The 23042-nt window shown below is 37.0% G+C and overlaps 1 protein-coding gene and 1 long non-coding RNA gene across 5 annotated transcripts in view; one reads left to right on the plus strand and one right to left on the minus strand.

Moving 5' to 3' along the window:
* Window positions 1-139, minus strand: part of LOC110439140 (uncharacterized) — a 42175-nt gene extending 42036 nt beyond the window's left edge. For all 4 annotated transcript variants that reach the window (XR_012406155.1, XR_012406148.1, XR_012406154.1 and 1 more), the window contains exon 1: window positions 63-139. This is a non-coding gene — a long non-coding RNA (uncharacterized lncRNA). The remainder of the gene's footprint in view (window positions 1-62) is intronic.
* dnah6 (dynein, axonemal, heavy chain 6) overlaps window positions 1-23042 on the plus strand; it is a 233378-nt gene that overhangs the window by 169173 nt on the left and 41163 nt on the right. The window contains exons 58-63 of the mRNA XM_073950785.1: window positions 2922-3047; window positions 3461-3625; window positions 7714-7781; window positions 10311-10491; window positions 15378-15557; window positions 17844-18077. Coding sequence (XP_073806886.1) covers window positions 2922-3047; window positions 3461-3625; window positions 7714-7781; window positions 10311-10491; window positions 15378-15557; window positions 17844-18077 — 954 coding nt within the window. The remainder of the gene's footprint in view (window positions 1-2921; window positions 3048-3460; window positions 3626-7713; window positions 7782-10310; window positions 10492-15377; window positions 15558-17843; window positions 18078-23042) is intronic.

Raw genomic sequence — 23042 nt, forward strand, 5'->3', positions numbered from 1 at the left:
TGGAATAATACAGTACATATAATAATAAATAATGTACAAAGTATTAAAAACAAATGACTTACTTGTTTGATGTGAGTTTCGCTGCTTGAAGCGCGACTGTCACGTCCACAGTCTTCATGAGGGACGTTTTCCCGCGATTGAATTTATGGCGCGAAATTGTGTAAGATTTGGCGCGAGTGTGTATAGAAGTGCAGTACCAAGTTCCGCCTACAGAGGCGCTGTTCAAAGATCACACATACACATCATGGTTTACAAGACCATATTTGTAAAGGTCATAAAAAGCACACCAAGTGTAATAATAACCAAATAACAATGTGAACTTTTGAAACAAGTCTTATAATTATCATTTAGGTCATTGTAATGAATAATCATCATTTAAACCATTTTTAATATCAACTTAAATTTTTAGTTTATGAGACCACCAAAAATGGTCTCATAAACAAAATGGTCTCATAATGCTGGTGGGTAAACCTGAAAATTGGTTCCATAAACCACATATGCCAACACACACGCACACACACACACACACACACACACACACACACACACACACACACACACACACACAAAATACTGTGACGCAAACAGCACAGCATCATGATTTTAACATTCTACATGCGTATCACACACACACACACACACACACACACACACACACACACACACTTCTATAGGACATTCCTTTCTTCACTCCAGCAGAATCTCTGTCAGACATGCTGTCACATCCCTTTCACCTGATAAAGATTTTTTTTTTCCTTCTGATAAAGATCTCTGTCAGACACACACATATTCAAGTCCACACATACACATGGTGATGGTAAAAAAATCCTTTAAACTGACTTAATGGTACATATTCCGCCAACTGCTGGATTGGAAGTATGGGGCACAACCTAAAGAAGGCTGGTCTATTACAGACTAGTTAGGACAGCGAAAGCTTACCAGGTTAAGTTGAATTAACACATTTGTTGTTTCAACTTACAAAACTATGTTGAGAAAATGAAAATGCAGAATATATTTTACAGTGTAGATAAAAGCGTAATATGCGCTGCTGATAAAGAATTACATTTTTGTTAAACTTTCCCTTTTAAATGTATTAAACACAATGTACAGTATACTCTAAAGCAGTGGTTCTCAAACTGTGGTACGTGTACCACTAGTGGTACGCGGGGTTCCTTCTAGTGGTACGCAGAGATATCAAATGTGTCATATATACATGCTACATATATTTCAAATATTATCAAAAATGATTTATATATAAACATAACATATAATACTATTTATTATATGACATAAAGCCTATTTCTGAGGTCCAAGCAACATTTCCAGGTGTTAATGAATTGGCTACTACATGTTAATACCATAGACTGTAAAATATATGGACGTAGTATCCGTGACGTCACCCATAGGTTTCTGAAGAGCGCAAAAGAAGCCACAAGTAGGCGCGGCCAACCGTCGCCATTTTGGTCACGCATCATCACACTCACGGCGGGATACCAAACAAGGGCAAAGAGGCGGAGAGTGAGCGGAGCTACAGACACCTGCTAGCATTTAGCTTGGACCTGGTTCAGACACTCTTTACTTTGGGAGAAATGCTTAATACTTTATCACCTGTGACTCGTTTGTATTCTGACCACTTGTGCTTGGTTGTACACTATATCAATAAAGTGTTTAGACTTTTAAAAACACTGCTGTAATACATTGAGCCACTAAACATTGTTCTTATGAGGTTTTTAAACAGGAGGAAAACGCGAATTAATTACAAACACTTCAGATATAGTCTGTGTTAGTTAATGTAAGACTATTGATGAAATCCAGCATAACACTGTATGACAACGCTTCAGATGACTGTTCTAGAGCCTACAGCTAATCAATCTGACAGATTTTGGAGTGCATTACAGCTCTAAATATAAATATAAACGATAAATGATCTTAAATAAAACAAATACATGTACAGAGATGGTATATAAGTATATAACTTTACTCACATGGGAAACGGAGGCAACGTGAATGGTTTGTGAGCACAATTAAGTGCATTCAGCATGCCATGCCCTCTAATAATTGTAGGAAACAAGTCCAAAAGGCAGTTGACTGTGTAAAGCCACATAAAACAACACAGAAATACGATAAATATGCCGAGTTCAGTGGCTAATCTGCAGAGGTGACGTGCGGCGACCAGCGAGACCTAACTGTCACTCAAGTGGCCACTCCCTTAATTATGCAAACTTAATATAACTTAATATAAAGGAAACGGATGAGTTATAAAAAAATTCACCCCCCTCACAGTTGTCATGAAGGGTAATATTACCTGTATTAACCAAAATCTTTTTTTGTACCAGGCTGTAAACACCTTTTTTTCTGCTGTAAAGTTGGCCATTCTAACAGTGGGCTCAATTAAAATTTGCTCTGTTTTGGAGCCAGGAGCGGCCAGGACTAGCGGAATTTCAGATGAATTGCAGTTTTAGTTACTTCCGTATTGGCTTCCTGAGGGAGAGCGGGAGGTTGCCGCTTGGTTAATACTTTACATTTAAGTACCGCACTTTTTTTTACTTTTTAATAACATTAACCTACCATTTTGAACTTTTAAAAGCCCATTTTAATTTAAATGTTGACGTTTTTAGTTTTTATTTATTAGATAGTTTTTCTTTACAAATAAGCACTGTACAGTGTTAAAGCTCAGACTATTTATAATGTTTTAAATGGCTGATAATAATAAATATTTGTAATTATAGAAATTAATCAGCCACATTTTAGAACTGTGCAGAACTGTAGCTGCTTTACTGGGCTTACTACACTACTGTATTGTAATACTGCTCATTATGGTGGTACTTTTAGAGACAACCACTGCTTTAAAATATTCAATATTAAAATGAGTTATTACTTAATACATTCATTAAATCCAAGCTTTATCATTTTGCATCCAGGCAAATCGTTGGATACGGTCTAAAGAGACAAAGAATGGTCTAAAGGTGATCAAGCTTACTGATGCAGGCTTTCTCCGAACACTAGAGAATGCCATCCGACTGGGCATGCCTGTTCTTCTAGAGGAGGTAATCTTTGTTTGTCTTTCAATGTTGACAGTTTGTAGTTAAATTTAAATACAAATGCACTGCTGAAGAAAAGTAATTATATATTTTAAATAATGAATTAGAGTTAGTAACCAATAACACTGCCAAACTGATTTGATTAGCTTTGAATAGTGTAATTCAGTCTTAAATGAGTGATTCTGTTGTGAGTTTATTAGTTCTGACTCTTGCCAGATGTGATTTTCTGATGAATCTAGTTTCAGTCATGTTTGTTTTCACTGCTGACAACTGAGGCGTATAGATTTCCCCTAGCTTCTATTTTTAAATTTATTTTAAGAAGAGACTTTGCAGCTGTTGCATAAATAGATTTAACATAAACATGAAACTGAATGCTGAATGATATTTGTCATGACTGCAATATTTCTCTGTGTGTACAGCTAAAAGAAACTCTGGACCCTGCTCTGGAGCCCATTCTTCTGAAGCAGACGTTTGTGTCAGGTGGCAGAACATTGATCCGACTTGGAGACTCTGACATCGACTATGATAAAAACTTCCGTTTTTACATGACCACCAAAATGGCCAATCCCCACTACCTTCCTGAGGTTTGTGAGCGAATCGGAGCAAATGATAGACATAACAAGAAATAAATGACATCAAATTCAACAAAATTTTATTCAATTACATTATATGTAAAACAATTAACTTTTTCAATACACTTAAAATGTAGGGCCTGTTTACTTTTCTGATTTTGTGCGATGGTCATTCATTCATTTGGCTTAGTCCCTTATTTATATAAGGGGTCGCGACAGCTGAATGAACCACCAACTATTCCAGCATATGTTTTACGTAACAGATGCTCTTCCAGCTGCGACCCAGTACTGGGAAACACCCATACAATTATTCCCACACATACACTACAGCCAACTTAGTTTATTCAATTTACCTATACCGCATATCTTTAGACTATAGGGGAAACCGGAACACCCGGAGGAAACCCACGCCAAGATAAGGAGAATAAGTAAACTCTACACAAAAAAGCCAACTGGTCCAGCCAGGACTCGAACTAGCGACCTTCTTGCTGTGAGGTGACAGTGCTAAGCACTGAGCCATAATGTTGACCTTTTGTGCTATTATCTATCCGAAATATCAAAACCATTTACACTAAAAGAAAAATATAAATCCAACCTTCTAGTTTTCATATGCAAATTCAATTAAAACTCTCTGAGAGGGTTAGTAAAGTATAGGAATATCTTTTTTTTTTTTACTTTAAATTACAAACAGGTATTTTCAACTTGCGCTCTTAAACATATAACATTATATCCAAAAAAATAACATAAATAAACCTTAAATAATATAAAAGAAAATACATTACATTCAAGGGGGTCAGTCTATATAAGTTGACAAAAGCTTAGAGAGCTTTAAGGCACCTTTTGTTTTTGCCTGTTTTATAGATTTATATAAAATGTTGAAATGAATATCTATTTGATAATGTTGATGTGCTTGTTCTTTTTTTGCACTATAAGCCATCGAGTCACATTTTTACTGTCCATGTATGCCTGGGCTACCTTGCTTAACACTAAGGATGTGTGTCCACCAAAGCATTTTACCAAATGGCTTAATGCTAATGTGCAGTACTACACTATGTGAGACTTAGCTACTTTGCCAACCAGCTTAAAGTACAAATAAAATGAAAGCTAACCACATGATTTTGTTAGCTCACTTTTCTAGTCTTGTGGTGAACAATTCATATATACATGTCACTGAGGAAAAAAAAAGTTTGCCCTTGTAATATGAAATTAAAAATCAATGTAATATACTTAACAATGCGTCACAATATAAAAAAAAAAATGGTTCATGCAGACTTTAACTCTAGAGAACTAGACTACTGTACGTGTGCCTGGGCCACCTGTGTCTTAAATAAATCTATTATATTATATTAGTCATTCATTCATTTTCTTTTCGGCTTGGTCCCTTTAATCAAGGGTCGACACAGTGGAATGAACCGCCAACTTATCCAGCATAGGTTTTTACCTAGTGGATGCCATTCCAGCCGCAACCCAACACTGGGAAACACACATACTGTACACTTTTGCATTTACACACATACACTACAGACAATTTAGTTTATTCAATTCACCTACAGTGCATGTCTTTGGACTATAGAGTAAACCGGAGCACCCGGAGGAACCCCACGCCAACATGGGAAGAACATGCAAACTCCACACAGAAATGCCAACTGACCCAGTCAGAACTTATACCAGCAACCTTCTTGCTGTGAGGCAATCGTGCTACCCACTGCACCACCGTGATGCCTATATTCTATTCTATTCTATTCTATTCTATTCTATTCTATTCTATTCTATTCTATTCTATTCTATTCTATTCTATTCTATTCTATTCTATTATATTCTTTTTAAAATATAAATAATTCCCCACACACTATTCACATAAAAGTCTGTAGGCATTACCATAGTACAATACCAACATATATAATTATATGTAGGTCAGAGAGATAACAAATTGAAACAAACAATGCGACAAATAAATGGTCATAGCCACTTGCTCAAAGACTTCAAAAGAACTAAGACGGTTGAAAATTGATACTAAATTCCCAAATACACAGTACTCCACCTCTGCTGTGCTGCGAGAACAAATGATCAAACAATAGCAAACCCTCCTCAGCCTTAAATGTTGTCTCGTTGTCAACTTTTTGACGGATGAGGAAGTGGTTTCAGTTTCCACGATATAAAAGACAGGATCCAAGATTGTGCCCAGGCCATTCATATACACACACAAGCCGAAACTATTGTACAAGAGCATGCATTCAAAATAAGATGTGTTGTTAGTAATAGATGCATTGCAGCTGGACTCAACCAGACACATTTAACATAGCTAATGGAAACATCACCTTTGAAATTGCTGAACGAATCATATGTTTAAGCAGCCAAGTATGGCATACGTATATAATCTCAATGAAGCACGAAATTAAACTTCATATGTTGCTTCTGAACAAGGTTTTAAAAACACTAAAGTTATATAACAATAAAACAAATAATTATTGTGTGTCTGTATGTCTAAGTGTGCTTTCACACCCAGACTTTAGTTTCTGCTGGCAAGTTTCCCCAGTTAGCGCAGTTCGTTTGGCATATGTGAATCCAGCAATCACACTCGGATCCGCGCCAAAACAATCAGTCCGAGATCGCCGAAATGAGAAGAATTATGAGTAGGAGGGGATGTCATTCCTACTGGTAAATGTGTTTCATGTCAAATACAAAAGTGAAAGCATGTTAACTATTAATGAGAGCTGTTTAACCGAACAGTAATCTTGGTTTATCTGTTTTCTATCTATTATGTAAAGCCTATAATGCATAAGCCAACTGCTATGTATGATAAAGCCTTACCTCTGATTTTTATTTAGTGATGATGTCTGTGGGTGTCACCATTCAAAATCTTCATATATTAAAATAAGGATGCACAACAGCTAAGCGGGACTCTGCAAAATAAAATAAAGTTTACTCGCACGTGGCTTGTTTTAGCTATTTTGGCCCGTTTAGAAACGTTGCCGTGTAAAAAGCGAACCACACCAAGAACAAAGTGCAACATTGTTACAATTTTAATTCCTGTTTTGGAACAAAAGAATAGATCCGCAGGTGTGAAAACACCTTAAGATGCTACGAATGTGAGAGGACTTACAGAACTTTCACAATTCACATTTTTTGTTTTAGTTAATTTATCAGTTTGGAAATTTAAATTTTATTTTAGTTGTTTGTTCATAAAAACATGAAGTGGCTAAGTATAAATACTCTCTTCAATATTTATTGTATTTGGTATCTAATAATCAGTGTCACAATGAAAATATATTCTTCCATGCAAATGTCTATCACCTACGCTCTTTTGTTGTATCTAATTACTGGCTGTGTTTCATTAGCAGCTCATTGTTTAATTTAGCTTCTCAGACTATTGTGCAAACGGCAGGGGAAATTTTAGATAGGGCTTTCTGGGATGGAGGTTGACACCTGTATAAGGTCAACTGGATTTGGCTCTGCAGCAAAGTAGACACGGCTGGCACCAGCCCTTCACAAATCTGTTGTGCCACCACCTTGTGCACCAATCTCTCACTGGCTCCATGCCATTTAAACTCTTGCTGCAAAACTCTGGGGTGGTTGCGGATCAGTGCCCACCTGCCAAGAGACAATGCCCTAGCAATCATAACAGACAGGGCCACAGGCAACAGCACTTGCAGCAGGCAGAGAGCACACCACCAGATATGGTTGCCTGTCAAACGTGGATGTGCCATTATAAGCTTTAGCATTAGAGACTGGACAGACCTGTCATTTCAGCTTAACTAAGGGAGATGAGCTGTGCTGACAGACCAGTCTGGACTAAAGAAACAGTCTCACAGACAGACAGCCAATACAAAACATAAGAGCCAATCAAAGTGTGCCTCTAGAGGATTTTCAGAGAGAAAAGGGACAACAGCAGCGGCTCTTAAGGGCACACATTTAGCAAATGATGCCAATCATTGTTTACATGTTTAGTTTATGCTGTTTTATCCATTACTTACCAAGCTTAGGAAAATCAAAACAAGTTATTTATTTGAATTGATTTCAGGTTGATACTGTACAATTTAAAATGTGATATGATCTTGTTAAAGTTGCCTTAATCATTTTGTGATTATTTTCTATGCCAGGTGTGCATCAAAGTGACCATAATCAACTTCACTGTTACTAAATCTGGACTGGAAGATCAAATTCTAAGGTAATTTCTGAATCAACATGAACCCATCTGTTCAGAAATGATATGTGAACACCAGAGAGTTTCATTATATTACTATGTTTTTAACCAGTGAGCCAGGTTTTACAGAGGGAATACTCTTTTTATCATTCTGTTAGTATTCAAAAGTATTTTTATTGAACACATTAGATATGAAACGCACAGTACAAATAGCTTTTCACTTTTTTATTTGTATTTTTTTTTACACAGCAAACAACCAAAACCAGCCGCACACATATGCATTTAAGTTCTATAAAAATATATAAATAATATTAAGATAAAATACAAATAAATAATAATATTAAGTAAAACATATTTTACTCTCATATATAAAAGGAAGAAAAAAAAGAAAAAAGAAATAATAAATAATTAATAAAAAAAAAAAACAAGGAAACGTTTTACACTTCTAAAATGACTGAGGGGTCCATTTTCTTTATGTGATCTAAAACAGGTTGCCAGATGAGAATAAATATATCAGTACGGCTTCCTACCGTACTGGTCAGGTAGTAGGAGTTCCATAAGCCATTGCTTAAAGGTTGGAGGAAGTTTTTCCTTCCATTTCAGCAATATTAATCTTCTAGCTAAAAGCGTAGCAAAGGCAATCACATTTATCTTGCTTTTTTAAAACATAAGGACTGTGGTGTGATCCCAAAAATTTAAATTTTGGCCTCAAGTTTTACATAGGTATTCAATGCGTCCGAGAGAAATTTAAATATTAGCTGCCAAAAATCTTTTAATAAACATATGAGATAGAGTAGCTGGCTCAGTATTACATCGGTCACAATTAGGCTCTATATTTGGTTTAAATTTGGCTAGTTTCACTTTAGACCAGTGTAAGCTATGCACTACTTTAAATTGTATAACTCTGTTTTAAACAAATTGGATATTGTCTCAAACGGATTGCCACATGATAGTTGCCATTCTGATAGTTCTGTCTCTAGCTCCACCTCCCATTTTCTTTTTAATTGTACTAGGGTTTCCAGATTGTAGGAATTAACTATAAAATATATTTTGCCAATAAGTCCCTTTGAGTATGGGTTTAGCTCCATGATAGAGTCAAGCAGAGAGGAGGGGGCAGTGATGGATAGTGCCCCACTGAGGAGGACACAAAACTTTGCAGCTGGAGGTATGTAAAAAAATGAGAATTTGGAATTTGAAGCTTAACTTTTACTTCTTGGAATGAAGCAAACTGTCCATCAATAAACATATATTTTAATATTAGTCTATAGTGGAGGGGGGTGAACATATGATTTCTTGCTATGGAGGCATAGGCTGATAGTTCTTTAAGTGCAAATCTTCTTCTAAATAATGCTCATATTTTGAGTGAGTGTTTGACAACTGGGTTTAAAGAATATTTAGATAAAGATTCAGGTGTCAGGAAATTTGAGCAAAGCAGAGCATGGAGAGAGTTTGAATGACTTCATATGTTTTATAAGGATAACCAATTAGGGTCGCTGTCATTTGATGAATTTGACCAGTATAACATTGCTCGAATATTAGCTGCCCAGTAATAACGCTGACTGTTCGGTAATGACAATTCTCCATGGTTATAGTTGTGTTAATAAGAAAATATTTTCATATATGTATATAATATATAAGTATGTTTTTGCACTGTTATTATGAAATGTATATTTCAAACAGATTATATATAAACAAACCACTCAGTAAAAATATAAATCTCAAAATCGATCCTCCATTAAGAGTAAAAAAAAACGCCCTTCATTCATTCATTCATTCATTCATTCATTCATTCATTCATTCATTCATTCATTCATTCATTCATTCATTCATTCATTCATTCATTCATTCATTCATTCATTTTCTTTTTGACTTAGTTCCTTTATTAGTCTGGGATTACCGCAGCTAAATGAACTGCCAACTTATTCAGCACATGCTTTATGCAGTGGATACACTTCCAGCTGCAACCCATCTCTGGGAAAAATCCACACACACTCATTCACAATCATACACTATGGACAATTTAGCCTACCCAATTCACCTGTACCGAATGTCTTTGGGCTGTGGAGGAAACTAGAGCACCTGGAGGAAACCCACACGAACGCAAGAAGAGAACATGCAAACTCCACACAGAAATGCCAACTGATCTAGCCGAGGCTCGAACCAGCGACCTTTTTGCTGTGAGGCAACAGCACTACCTACTGCACCACTGTGTCGCCTAAAGTCCTTCAAAAGGTCCAAAATATTCCCTTGGGGGATAGAGCCTGAGTTTTTTTTTCTATATTTTTGTTCTTTAAAATATATAGATTTTCAAGACTTTACTTTTTATATTATGAGCCATGGATATCAATAAGTTGCTGTACAGTTACATAGTCATTATACTGTAGGAGTTAAATCAAGGTTGACTGATATTAACATAAATCAGATGCAAATGGATTTCTTGACAAAAGCTGTTGTTTGATGATAACTAACCAATTATTTTCTCGCAATATGGTTTTAATTTGGTTTTAATTTACGTGGTGTTTATTTATTTATCTACTTTATGTCTGTGCCTAGTGATGTAGTCCGTCTGGAGCGTCCTGACTTGGAAGAACAGAGAAGCCAGCTGATAGTCCGCATAAACGCAGACCGAAACCAACTGAAAGCCATTGAGGACCGAATCCTCAAACTGCTCTTCACTTCTGAGGGAAACATACTGGACAATGAGGAGCTTGTACAAACCTTACAAGAGTCAAAGGTCAGTGGCAGAATTTAAAAGAGTTCAGTCTTCAGTTTGCTGATTTGGGGCACAGAAAACATTATATTGAAACAATATCATAACTATTTGTTTGCACGATTCTTTGTTGTATAAATGCATGTGCAAAGAATAATATTAAAGCCTTTACTGTATATCGAATATTTTATCGAATTAATGTAACATTGTATAAATTTGATTTAAAGGGCACCTATGCTGAAAATCAACTTTTGTAAGCTGTTTGGACAGAACTGTGTGTACAGTATGTTTAGTGTCCACAGTCATATTGGAGTCATAGAAACACAATAAATCACACCGATCAGGCTTTTTCATTGAGATGCACCTTTTTAAAAATTATTTTCTAATGGCCGCGTGCTTTTTGCGTGCTGCTTGTGTGCCCTACGCACCTCACATTTTAACCGCCCACTGCGCCTCATGTTTTTGCCCTTGCGTGGTGTTCGCTCGCAGTAAAAAAAAAAGTAAACTCTAAGTGGATAAAGGGCGTTAGGTCAGTTGCGTCTTATTCATTCTCCAATCAAATGAAAGCAGAGGTGGGGTTACCGTTCAGGTGCCTGCAGTATTTTTGTTGTCAAGACAGCTTCGGAGACTTTTGAAGATGAATATATATGGACAATATTACTAAAATCAAATTAAATTAATATCAACAGCAACACTCGCGCACATTATGCAGCTGATTCAGTCATTGCCTAGTGACATAAAAAGCTTGTCAACAAAAAAGGCAGTGTGGTGCACCTTGCGTTTTTTGGAACGTAAAAGTGGGTTCGGTGGGTAACACTTTATTTTAATGGTCTATTTGAGTATTGGTAGACGGTCTGCTTAATATCTGCTGAAATTTCTCCTTCAACAGACATTTAACTGACTAAGAAACTTTGCAAGTACATGCCAACTTAACAATAACTCTAACCCTAAACCCAACCTAACAATCTACTTATGATCTAATGAGAATTAGTTGGCATGTGGATGCAATGTTACTTAAATTCAACAAATGGACCATCAAAATAAAGTACGACCGTTCGGTGTGATAGACTCCTAAGTTTCTTTTTTTAATTTCCTGACGTTAAAATAGGATCCAAATGCCTCCCATTTTAAGGGTTTCCCGCAACGTGACGTAGGAATGCTGTTTTCTCCGCCCACCAAATTGATTGACAGACACATATTAACATCTCTAGAGTAACGCTTATAATCATATCCATACTTTGGATGCACGCAAAGTAACTGGGATTAAAATATCTGTTCAGCTCTCTGTGATCATCTGCACCTTAAGAATGAGTTTTACAAGTTTAAAACGTAGTAAAACAGTGCTTGCTTGTAATAATTACAGTAAAATCGCTACGTCGTAATTCAACGCCACAACCGCTTAGTGTCAGTACAATTATAAAATAGGATGCTTCAATACTGGGTTGTGGATGTTAAATCAGTTTTATTTATTCAGTACATTCAAATAATAGATGTCCATACAGCAGTGAACATTAATGTGTATCCTGTCACATTTGCACACAAAAGCAGTGCAAAGCTGTGTGTGTGTGTGTGTGTGTGTGTGTGTGTGTGTGTGTGTGTGTGTGTGTGTGTGTGTGTGTGTGTGTGTGTGTGTGTGTGTGTGTGTGTGTGTGTGTGTGTGTGTGTGTGTGTGTGTGTATTTGTGTGTGCCTGCGCACACATGCTTTATAACGAAATTGTGTATGACTCATCGTTGCAAAATGATGCTTGAATTAAAGTTCTTACAGTAGTAAGGGAGATCTGCTTTATTCTTGTCCTTCACTGTGCTGTTAATCTACTTGAAGGCTATGGCTCTGACACGCACGTGGGAATGGTGGGTGGGGCAGGGCTTGACGCTTACTTTTTTCAGGAGTAGCACATGCGCTCCTGAGTTGAAAAGCACATCCTAAGTAGGAGCACATTAAAGAATTTTAGGAGCGCAGTGAAAATGTATAAAATAAATTGTGTTTTGCCTAATAAATGCACACAAGAAGATCTTTAGAAGCAAAGCATTTTCATTCATTTGAATACAATAAGTACAATAGGTTTTATTTTACTGTATAACAGCTTAAATAGTATTTAATAAGTATTTATAATTTAAGCTGTGGTGACGTGGTGGCGCATTGGGTAGCACGTTCGCCTCACAGCAAGAAGGTCACTGGTTTGAGCAACGGCTGGGTCAGTTGGCGTTTCTGTATGGAGTTTGGGTTTCCTCCGGGTGCTCCGGTTTCCCCCATAGTTCTAACACATGCGCTATAGGTGAATTGCTGAACTAAATTGGCCGTAGTGTATGTGTATGCATGAATGTTTCCCAGTGATGGGCTGCAGCTAGAAGGGCATCCGCTGCGTAAAACGTGCTGAATAAGCTGGCGGTTCATTCCATTGTGGTGACCCTAGATTAATAAAGGTACTAAGCATGAATTAATGAATTTAAGCTGTATGGAGTTTAGCTAGCGGTCCACAGCAGGACTGGGATCAAATTGCTCTAATGAAGGCCTCTCTAAACTGATCTGAATCCAGTCTTCTATATGGAGTTATTATTAAGTTAATGTTAGTAAAATGTGCAGTAGTTTAATCTGTGTTTGAGATATCATAAGAAGATTATGGCTTTATCAATGGCCCAAAACAAAACATTATTAATTTTATAATAGTATATTGTACACATTGTATTTAATATAATTATACTTGCAGTAGATTGAAACACACCTTTTCTCTACAGCATATAACAAATGTGACTTTTAAGAACAACTTTATCAAAATTAATTTATTTGCACAACATAAACCGATTCCACCTTACTTCCCACATGGGAACAGTAAGACAATGTAAAGAAAGACACAAGTACAGACTCCTGTGCACAGCTGACTCTGTTTATCAGAACACTTTATCTTTCTGAGCTTTAAAGGAGAGCTAAATATGGGAATATTCTCGCTTGCTCTCTCTCTCTCTCTCTCTCTCTCTCTCTGCTGTAGTGCTGGTGCTGCTAAGAGATTGAGAGACACTGGCCAAAGTTTGTGTATAAAGTAATGCAAAAACAAATACAATTAATATCGAAAGCGAAAGCAGAATCTCGGACATGTCCGGGGAAAAGAGGTTGTATTGTCACACGAAATGATGAGCTGGATCAGTCTATTTAGTAAAAGGGTTTTCTTTTCCACATGTGCTTGTGCTCTTCTTCACAGCACTTCTCTGTGGGTCTGTGGCAGTGTGTTCTCAGTTTCTCGTGAACACAAAACCAGGCTGCCCAGGTAAAGTCTGTGTGGGAAGTGCTGATGTTGAATTGGGTCTCACACTAGATGTGCCACGATATACCATCTATGGCTGAATAGTAGACGTTTTCTGAGGCTCACACGTTGTGCGGTTCCATTCTGTGCCATGCGTTGCTTAGCCACGTATACAAAACAATTTAAAGACCACTTGTTGTGAAGTAAATAAAGGAATAGAGATGTGCTGTTGTTAATCGCGTCAGCATTTACTACAGTCATTAGATTTCCAACATAATGCACAATAAGTTAGTGTCAACAGCATGCTGTTTTACTGTGGCCGAGTGAATTAAGTCATCAATGGAGCTTATTAGAAAAGAAATTCGCACATGTGCGACTAAATAAATTTTCCAGTTCACACACGTCAATGTTTAGTCACAAATGCGAGTGAAATGGTCAAACTGTTGAGCCCTGTGGGGAGAACCTGCTCATTTGCATTAAAGACATAGGCAACAAAAACAGCTACAATTTCCTAACAGCTCAAATATTCCGAATTTAAAAAAGTATACTAAACAATCTGATTGGTATTTTGGGCTGAAACTTTACAGACACATTTTGGATACACAAAAGACTTAATAAAGGAAAATCAATACCCCCAATCCTTTGAATTGCAATGTGCATTCACTCATTATGACTTCAAACAAAATGTGCTGCAAATGTACCAAACTAAAGTTCTGCTCTGAGAACAGGACTTGCATCATTTCTCTACTGAAATCGCTTGGTAATGCTTTGACATTTATTCATCTAATCGTCTAGACTCATTTGGTTGCCACTGTTTATCTATTAATTTTCATTAAAAGGTTATTTTCTACTATGTTAATGAATGTTTCACACAAAAAGGAGATTTACTTCAGAGTCAATGCAAATGTCACAGTTAACGAAAAAGAAAGAAGGCTCATTTGATTGTAAATACATGCTCATTTGAAAGAAAAAGATGAAACCATAGCCTTTTTTGAGCATTTGTATTAGGCTTTGGAAAACGAAAAACAAATGTCAGTTTTCCTTTTTAATGTGAGTATCACAAGTGATCCAACTGGAGCATGTTCCCATATTTTTGAATAATGTTTGTAAAATTCTACTTACAGTAGATAGATAGCCTTCGTTAGATTTTACAGTACAATGGTTCCACATTCACATGTTTTGTTTCAGCATTCGTGATCTGCATTTCTTTAGTGAGGCAGGCAAGTAAACATCATTTTGAGCACAATTCATTTTTAGAGAATTCCCCTGACAAACTATGTTTGTGCCAAATATGAGCGAGCGGAAAGATCAGAGGCACAGATTGCACGTCACTGTCTGCCACTCTTCTGCCACCCACAGAGAGTAATGAAGGGCTGAATGGGAAGTACAGATAGAAAGACAGATGAACGAAAGGTTGGCCCGGCAATGAACGAAATATCTGTCTTGAAAACCAAAAACAGATCTGTCTCTGTCTGACGCTTTTGCTACAGTCTCATGTATTTCTGTGACATAGATACCGCTGTCAGTGTGGACAGCTTTACAGCTCCTTCTGCATTTTTAGAGCTCTTTACAAACACATCAAGCTGTCGAGTCATTACATTTGTCTCTGTTTGGAATACAACGCTTATACAGGACAAGAAACTGATTTTCTAACAATTTCTCCTATGCAGGTGACATCTCAGGCCATTAAGTCTCGGCTGGTGGAGGCGGAGACGACAGAGGAGATGATCAACAGAGCTAGAGAGAAGTATCGCCCTGTTGCCACACGTGGCTCCATCATGTACTTTGTCATTGCCAGCCTGTCTGAGATTGACCCCATGTATCAGTTCTCACTAAAGTACTTTAAACAGGTAATTTTAGTGTACAACAGCCATTGTATAATGTATTTTTTTTTCTGATTGTAATTTATTTAAATGTAACCCAGCTAAATGCTTTTTACATAGTATAATAAGGTTTAAATGTTTTGGTTTAGTATTTTTTACACACAAAGTCTGCATTTAAACAAAAATGTTGTGAAATTATGATTTATAATGACTATTTTCAGTTTCAATATGTTTTCAAATATATTATATTTTACATTTTAGCCCAACAGACTCTCTAGAAAATCTGGCATTACTCACTACTTAAGACAATATGTATCTTTGCTGTAATTTCATGCACTGCACATTCAGAAGAAAAACACAACAGCAGTATTGTGTAGTTTTACTAAGTAATTTCGGGAGGGTCATGTGATATGATTGATGGCCTCTCATCCTTAATCAGCAATAATCCAATCAGATTGATTCAAGCTTACCATAAATAGATCGAATTCGCCCTGCTACCTTATCTTCGTTTTGGAAGAATCCCCCCTTCCACCTCTTCTTCTCCCTTTCCTTCCTATTGCCACGGGGAGCTCTTGAGACCTACCTGATCTCGGACCCCCTTATGTGCTTATTTACCAGGTGCGAGCCCTGAGCTTAATTATCTTCAAGCTTATATTTCTCTCCCGGCACAGCATACTAAGCCTACTGCTCTATAAGCTTCAAGTGTAAACCATTGAAATGCATTAAAATATGCCATTAGCAATAGGTTGCACAGTTTAGGTCTGTACACAATGATAACTATTTGTAAACACAGTTGCCACTACCTGTATTTTGATTGTAGAATGCAACATGACTGTAGAATGCAGTTGACACTTCCACAAATTCATTTATTTTGGAAACTATGGGGGAAACAGGAGCACCCAGAGGAAACCCACGCAAATGCGAGGAGAACATGTAAACTCCACACAGAAGCGCCAACTAACCGAGCTGAGGCTCGAACTAGCAACCTTCTTGCTTTGAGGCAACAGTACTACCTACTGCTCCATTGCGTCACCCACTTCCACAAATTATTGGTCATATTAAAAGGACAGCCAAAAAGCTGTAGTTTGTTAGGCTTGTATTCTAAAATGTGTGTGCTGCATGAAAAGATCTACTAAGATAACAATTTTAGGTTCTAAAAATGTTCCCTTAACATTCCCATTAAGTTATATAACATTGTTTTTAATGTTTTCATAATGTTCAAAACTTTCAGTTTTTTATGTTATTTTAACATCATTCAAAAAGTTTTCATAGAGTTTTAGTATAATGTTATTATATTAATCGTCTTACAACGGTAAACAATACCAGAACATTCCATTCATATTATAGAAATATTCTAAGAACATTCTCTGTAATAAAACATTGTGGAAGATCCCTGAACATCTTTAGAACATTCAATTCTTAGTCTTAGACTGGTCCCGCATTAACTAACGCATGATTCACCAATTAGATGATTTCTAACTCACAATAAATAGCCAGAGTTTCTTACTTTAATTGTCTTCACCTTAAAAGATCCCCCTCTTCCCACTCCTTCACTTTTCCCTTTAAAGGGCAGGACGGGGGCCCAGTCGTAAGCACTGTTGCCTCTCAGCAAGAACGTCACTGGTTCAAATCCTTAACTAGCCAGTTGTTTCTGTGTGAAGTTTACACATTCTCAACCGGTTCTCCGGTTTCTTCCCACCATCCAAAAACATGCGTCAAAAGTGAATTGATCAATCTAAATTAGCGCTATAGCTGAGCTCTTAACCAGCAGTATATCTCTCTATAGCAATTTATAATATGTCATCACCTCTAAATAAAGGGGAGTTCTTGAGACCTACCTGAGCTTAAACTCCCCATGCCCTGCAAATGGGAGGGAGCCCCGGGTTCGTGGATCTTATGAGCTCAGGGCTCTCTTCTGGGACAGCATGCCAAACTCCCTATATAATCAATCATCAGCTAAGTATGAACTCGTGAAAGTCATTTTAAGTTCAAATGATTCATAAGGTTAATTTGATTCAGCTTAAAACTTTGAGGCAACCAGTTTTTTTTGTACAATGTAGTCTATTCTGATTTCTTATTTCATTAAATAAAACATTTATAACTTTGTGCAAACATCTTTTTCAGGTTAATTGAATTACTAGAATGTAGAAAGTTAATGCAACTTTAGTTTGATTTTTAAACTGTCTATGCTGAATAAAAATATTAATTTCTTAAAAAAAAACAGTGATTCCTTAATTTTGAACAGTTATCCAAAGTGACATTTAAGTTCTGTCGTTCTGTCAATTTAATAATTTCTTGGAAATTTCTTTGCAGTTATTCAACAATACTATTGAATCAGCAGAGAAGCACAAAGATCTGAGCCTGAGATTGCAGATCCTGTTGGATCAGACTCTTCTGAGTGCCTACACGAATGTATCCCGTGGCCTTTTTGAGCAGCACAAGGCCATCTACAGCTTCATGCTGTGCGTGGAGATCATGATGCAGCGTGGAGAGATCTCTCAGCAGGAGTGGCTATACTTCCTGAGAGGGGCTGGAGGCATAAGGAAGGTCAGAGATGTGGAAAGGGCATGAAGTATGTGACTGTATAGATCGGGGTTCACCAATCTCGGTCCTGGAGGGCCGGTGTCCCTGCAGGGTTTAGGTCCAACTTGCCTCAACACACCTGTCTGGGTGTTTCAAGTATACCTAGTAGGACCTTGATTAGCTAGTTTAGGTGTGTTTGATTAGGGGTGGAGCTAAAATCTGCAAATCTGCAAGGAACAAGTTTGGTGATCCCTGGTATAGACAGAACACCACTGTGTGTGTGTGTGTGTGTGTATGTGTGTGTGTGTGTGTGTGTGTGTGTGTGTGTGTGTGTGTGTGTGTGTGTGTGTGTGTGTGTGTGTGTGTGTGTGTGTGTGTGTGTGTGTGTGTGTGCGTGTGTGTACTTGTTTATACTACTACACATTGAGGACTAAACATCCCCACTATATTGTTCTGTATAGTATAGTATAGTATAGTATAGTATAGTATAGTATAGTATAGTATAGTATAGTACATGATATTAAAACTGATTTTTTTTGGAAAGTATAAAAATGCTAGCAATGGAAATTTTCTTACAGTGTTTTATAGATATATTTGGTCAGTATAGAAACAACAGAAGTCCTTATGGAAAGTCCCCATGATTAGTTTAAATCTAATGTGTGTGTATGTGAGGAACTGAATGTTGAGTGAGCATGTGTGTTCTTATTCTGTATGAAGCAATTATACAATGGATGAATGGGTTTACTGTAAATACAATACAATTATCCTTTTAGCAGTCATGAATGGCTATACTGTATATAAGGCAATTATCCTTCTAGAAGTCATAAATTGGATTTAATTATGGTGATTTTTAGATCAAAGTCATTTTCTATGTGTTCTGTTTCCTCAGGGTCCAGTGCTATTTGCTCCCCATTAAAAGGCCATTTTTACGTCTCCATGCTGTTTTAGTATGCATGGAAACAATATGTTTTTTCATATTTTCCAGTAAACAGAGTCCAGCTCTGCTTTTTTTTATTACTAATAATCCTATGTACTTATTTAACATTATCTCATCCTGACCAATTAGGGACATAGATGATGCATGCAATTGTGTGACCTTTTTGATGAGATGAGGTTATTATTTTAAGGCTATTTTCAGGTTATGCCAAATAGCTTGAAAGACAGAATTAAAAACAGATTATTATTGATTCAGATTTGTAGGTTCATAACACACCTTGGCAAAATTGGCCACTATAGTCTATCAAACGTCACAACATACCACTTCAACCGAGTCAACTTTATTTCTATAGTGCCTATGTAATTAATAAAACTTACAGAGATAAACCGGCAAAAAAGTAATCAGATATGATGTTCTGTTAATGTGAAAGAAGTTCATCATCAAGCAGTTTTGGAGACATACTCAGTGATGTCAGTTTACTAATAATTCTGTTTAGTTCAATAAATGTCACTTGCTGAATGATGGGATTAGCGAAGCCAAAAGAGATAGTGGCAAGGAAACCAATCTTCATCAGGTGACTGAAATTGAAAAAAAAAAAACTAGCAAAAAACAAGGCTCATCTGAGTGAATATGAATAAATAACAGAGCTGCAGTTTAGTCAGTAGTGGTCAACTGGCTTATTAGTGGCCTTCACTAAGGAGTACTTTCCAAAAGCGTTGTCACATGTAATGTAACGAAATAGCACATTTATTGTGTATGGCCATACACCCAAAGCACTTCACAATCATGAGGGGGTCTCTACACACCACCACCTGTGTGCAGCAACCACTTGGATGATGCAACGGCAGCCACAGGACAATGGCGCCAGTGCGCTTACCACACACCAGCTATTGGTGGAATGTAGAGAAAGTGATACAGCCAATTCGGTGGATTGGGATGATTGGGAGGCCATGATGGGTAAGGGCAAATGATGGGAATTTGAGCAGGAAATTACACAGGGGTTACACTACTCTTTATGAGAAGTGCCATGGGATTTTTAATGACCACAAAGAGTCAGAATCTTGGTTTAACATGGCATCCGAAAGACTGACAGTATGATGTCCCCTTCACTATACTGGGGCATTAGGACTCATATTGATCGCCTCCTGCTGGCCTCACTAACACCAAGTTGCTTTCACCACTTCTAACAGCAACCTAGTTTTTCTCTGTAGCCTCCCATCCAGGTACTGACCAGGCTCTACCCTGCTTAGTTTAGTGTTTTTATTGACCAGTTGTCAAAAATAATAAAGCAAAAAGAGTCCAAAAACAGTGTAAACGAGAGTTCTCAAGAATTGGCAAAACGTGAGCCAGAGAAAGATCACTGAGATTTCTGACAAGACACAGTGTCATGTGAACAAACAATAATGAACTGACAATGTAAGAAAGACTGCCGCTTAGATATATATAGCCATGGTAATGAATTAGTCACAGCTGGGCAGCTGATCAGAACAGCTGATCGGCATAGCAATAAACAATTGACGTGTAGGCAAAACATCAGCATGTGACAACAACCTAGACAAAACCAAAAGTGCGCACACACCCTACGACCATTACAACAGCTATAAATAGAGGTGTAAATATGGTCTGAAATGTATTGAGTATGTTCATTTCTTCCAGAGGTAGTCAGAAACATTCAACAGGATTGCTTTCATTTTCATTGTATTTATTTTTTGTTTGTTTGTTTGTTTGTTTTTAGAAACTCACTGTATGGGCTCTATTTTGATGGTCCATGCGCAGAGCGCAAAACGCAGGGCGCAAACGCTTGTCAGAATGCATTTTTGCTAATTTAAGGATGGGAAAATCCACTTTGCGAAGTGGCGCATGGTCTAAAAGGGTTGAGTTTATTTTCTTAATGAGTTATTGGTGTGTTTTGAGAATAAACCTATTAGAGTCTCATCTCCCATTCCCTTTAAGAGCCAGCTGCGTCGTACCATAAGCGCATTCGCTATTTACAGGACGCAAAGTAAGTCTAAGTGGAAAAAATGAGCATTTCACAAGCAAACAGTTAACAGTTTTTTTTTTTTTTAACAGAAAACTGTTAAACAGAGCATCTACTGCTGAGAATGAGAGATAATGGATCTACTTTCACTTTCGCTCTTGCATAGGGAAACCTTTACGCACAGATATTAATTAGTCTATGAATAATTAATTGCGTTTGTTAAAGTTTCAAAACTATTTCTAAGTTCAGTTCTAATTTCCAGCAAATGAATAAATTAACAATATTAATGAAGTGTGCTCAAAAACCTGAGATATATCCTAAAACACATGCTGTGCCCCATATGGTCTAAAACCTGCAGGTGGGCAAATCTAAGCTTGTTTTTAATAAAACAAATATAAATATGGATATAATAAATAATACTGCTAATAATAATAACATTATACAAAAGCAAATTGTTATGAATGAACTGAAAAAGCCTCTCGAGATGAAGAAGACATAAAAGCAGTGATTTTTCATATTTATGTAGGCTAGAAAATAATATGTTTTGTAATATTTTAATCCTTCATATTTATATCCTATATCTATTCTTATTATATCCTATATATATCCTTAATATTGACATTTTTTCATATGTAAAGATATTTGCCTATTGCTCTCTTGTGTGCGTATTAAGCAGTGTGTAAGCGAGGCGCAACTCTGCGCTGGAGTTTAGACCGGGTTAGTTTTGGTCTAATGAAAAATCTACTTTAGTTTCTCAAAATAGCAACGCGCCAGCAGTGCGCCTCAGAACGCCTCAAAACGCCTTCCTTTTTAGACCAGAACGCCTATGGGTGCACATATGAGCGCTAATGCATTTGCTATTTAAACAGCGTAGCGCAACGCCTCAAAACGACTCTTGCGCCAAGCTTAAACTAGCAAAAGATTATTGCGCCGCGCCTTGCGCCAGATGCAACAGATACTTACATATGCACTATATTGCCAACATTTTCTAACACCCATTCAAAATCACTAAATTCAAGTTTTACATTTTACATTTCCGTTTAGTTATTGAGCTGACACTTTTGTCCAAATGACTTTAACATGAGTAGACATTAAGTGATTCAACATGAAGTCAATACACACAAGAATCACTATACAAATGAACTGATACTTATCAGAGAAATAAGAGCTACAGTAAGTAGAGCGAGGTGATTTTGAAAATGATTTTTTTAAGAGGCTCAAGTGCTGTTTTATTGATATCAGTAAATTAGCAGTCCATGTGGGATCGAGAAGATCATTCCACCAGTGAGGAACAGTGAATAAAAAGATTCTAGAAAGTAATTTAAGGCCTCTTTTTGATAGTACCATTACACAGCACTAATTTTCTAACCAGAGGCTACTGAAGGACATGTGGACATTCAAAAGAAAGTAGAGGTTAGATGGTGCATGGAGAGGTGTGACATGCGGTCTCTTGGGTTCATTAAAGACCAGACAAGATGCAGAATTATGGATTAATTGTGGAGGTTTAAGGGTACAACATGGAACTCCAGACATAACAGTAGCCCAACCTAGAAATGACTAGAGCTCAGACCAAAGTTTGTTCAGCATGATTGGTCAGAAAGTGTCTGGTCTTTCTGATGTTGTAAACTATAAACTTGCATGATCGGGGTGTATTTGTAATGTGGTCTTTCAAAGACAGCTGGTCTTCTAGGAAGATTCCAGCCCAATATCCCTTATTGAATTATATAGGATAATAGTAGATGATCCCAGCGGGATATAGAAATTATGTTGAATGTATGAAGTTGCAGGAAAGATGATAAGTGCACAGTGTGCAGAAGTGGCAACTTATCACAGAGTCAAAATGAATGGCCTGCAAAGTGTCCTGACTTCAACCCGATAGAACCATTTTAGGATAAATTAAAGTGAAGCCAGGCCTTCTTGTCCAAAATCAGTGCCTGACCTCACAAATTTTTTAATAAACCTGGTAAATATAAGGTGTTAAAGAGCCCCTTTAATGCATTATAAAAGGTCATATTTTGGCTTTGGGGGTCTCTAACAACAGGCTGATATGCATGCAAGGTCAAAAAACACTTTC

The sequence above is a fragment of the Danio rerio genome, chromosome 1 (genome assembly GCF_049306965.1).
Source record: "Danio rerio strain Tuebingen ecotype United States chromosome 1, GRCz12tu, whole genome shotgun sequence".
NCBI classification, from domain to species: Eukaryota; Metazoa; Chordata; class Actinopteri; order Cypriniformes; family Danionidae; genus Danio; species Danio rerio.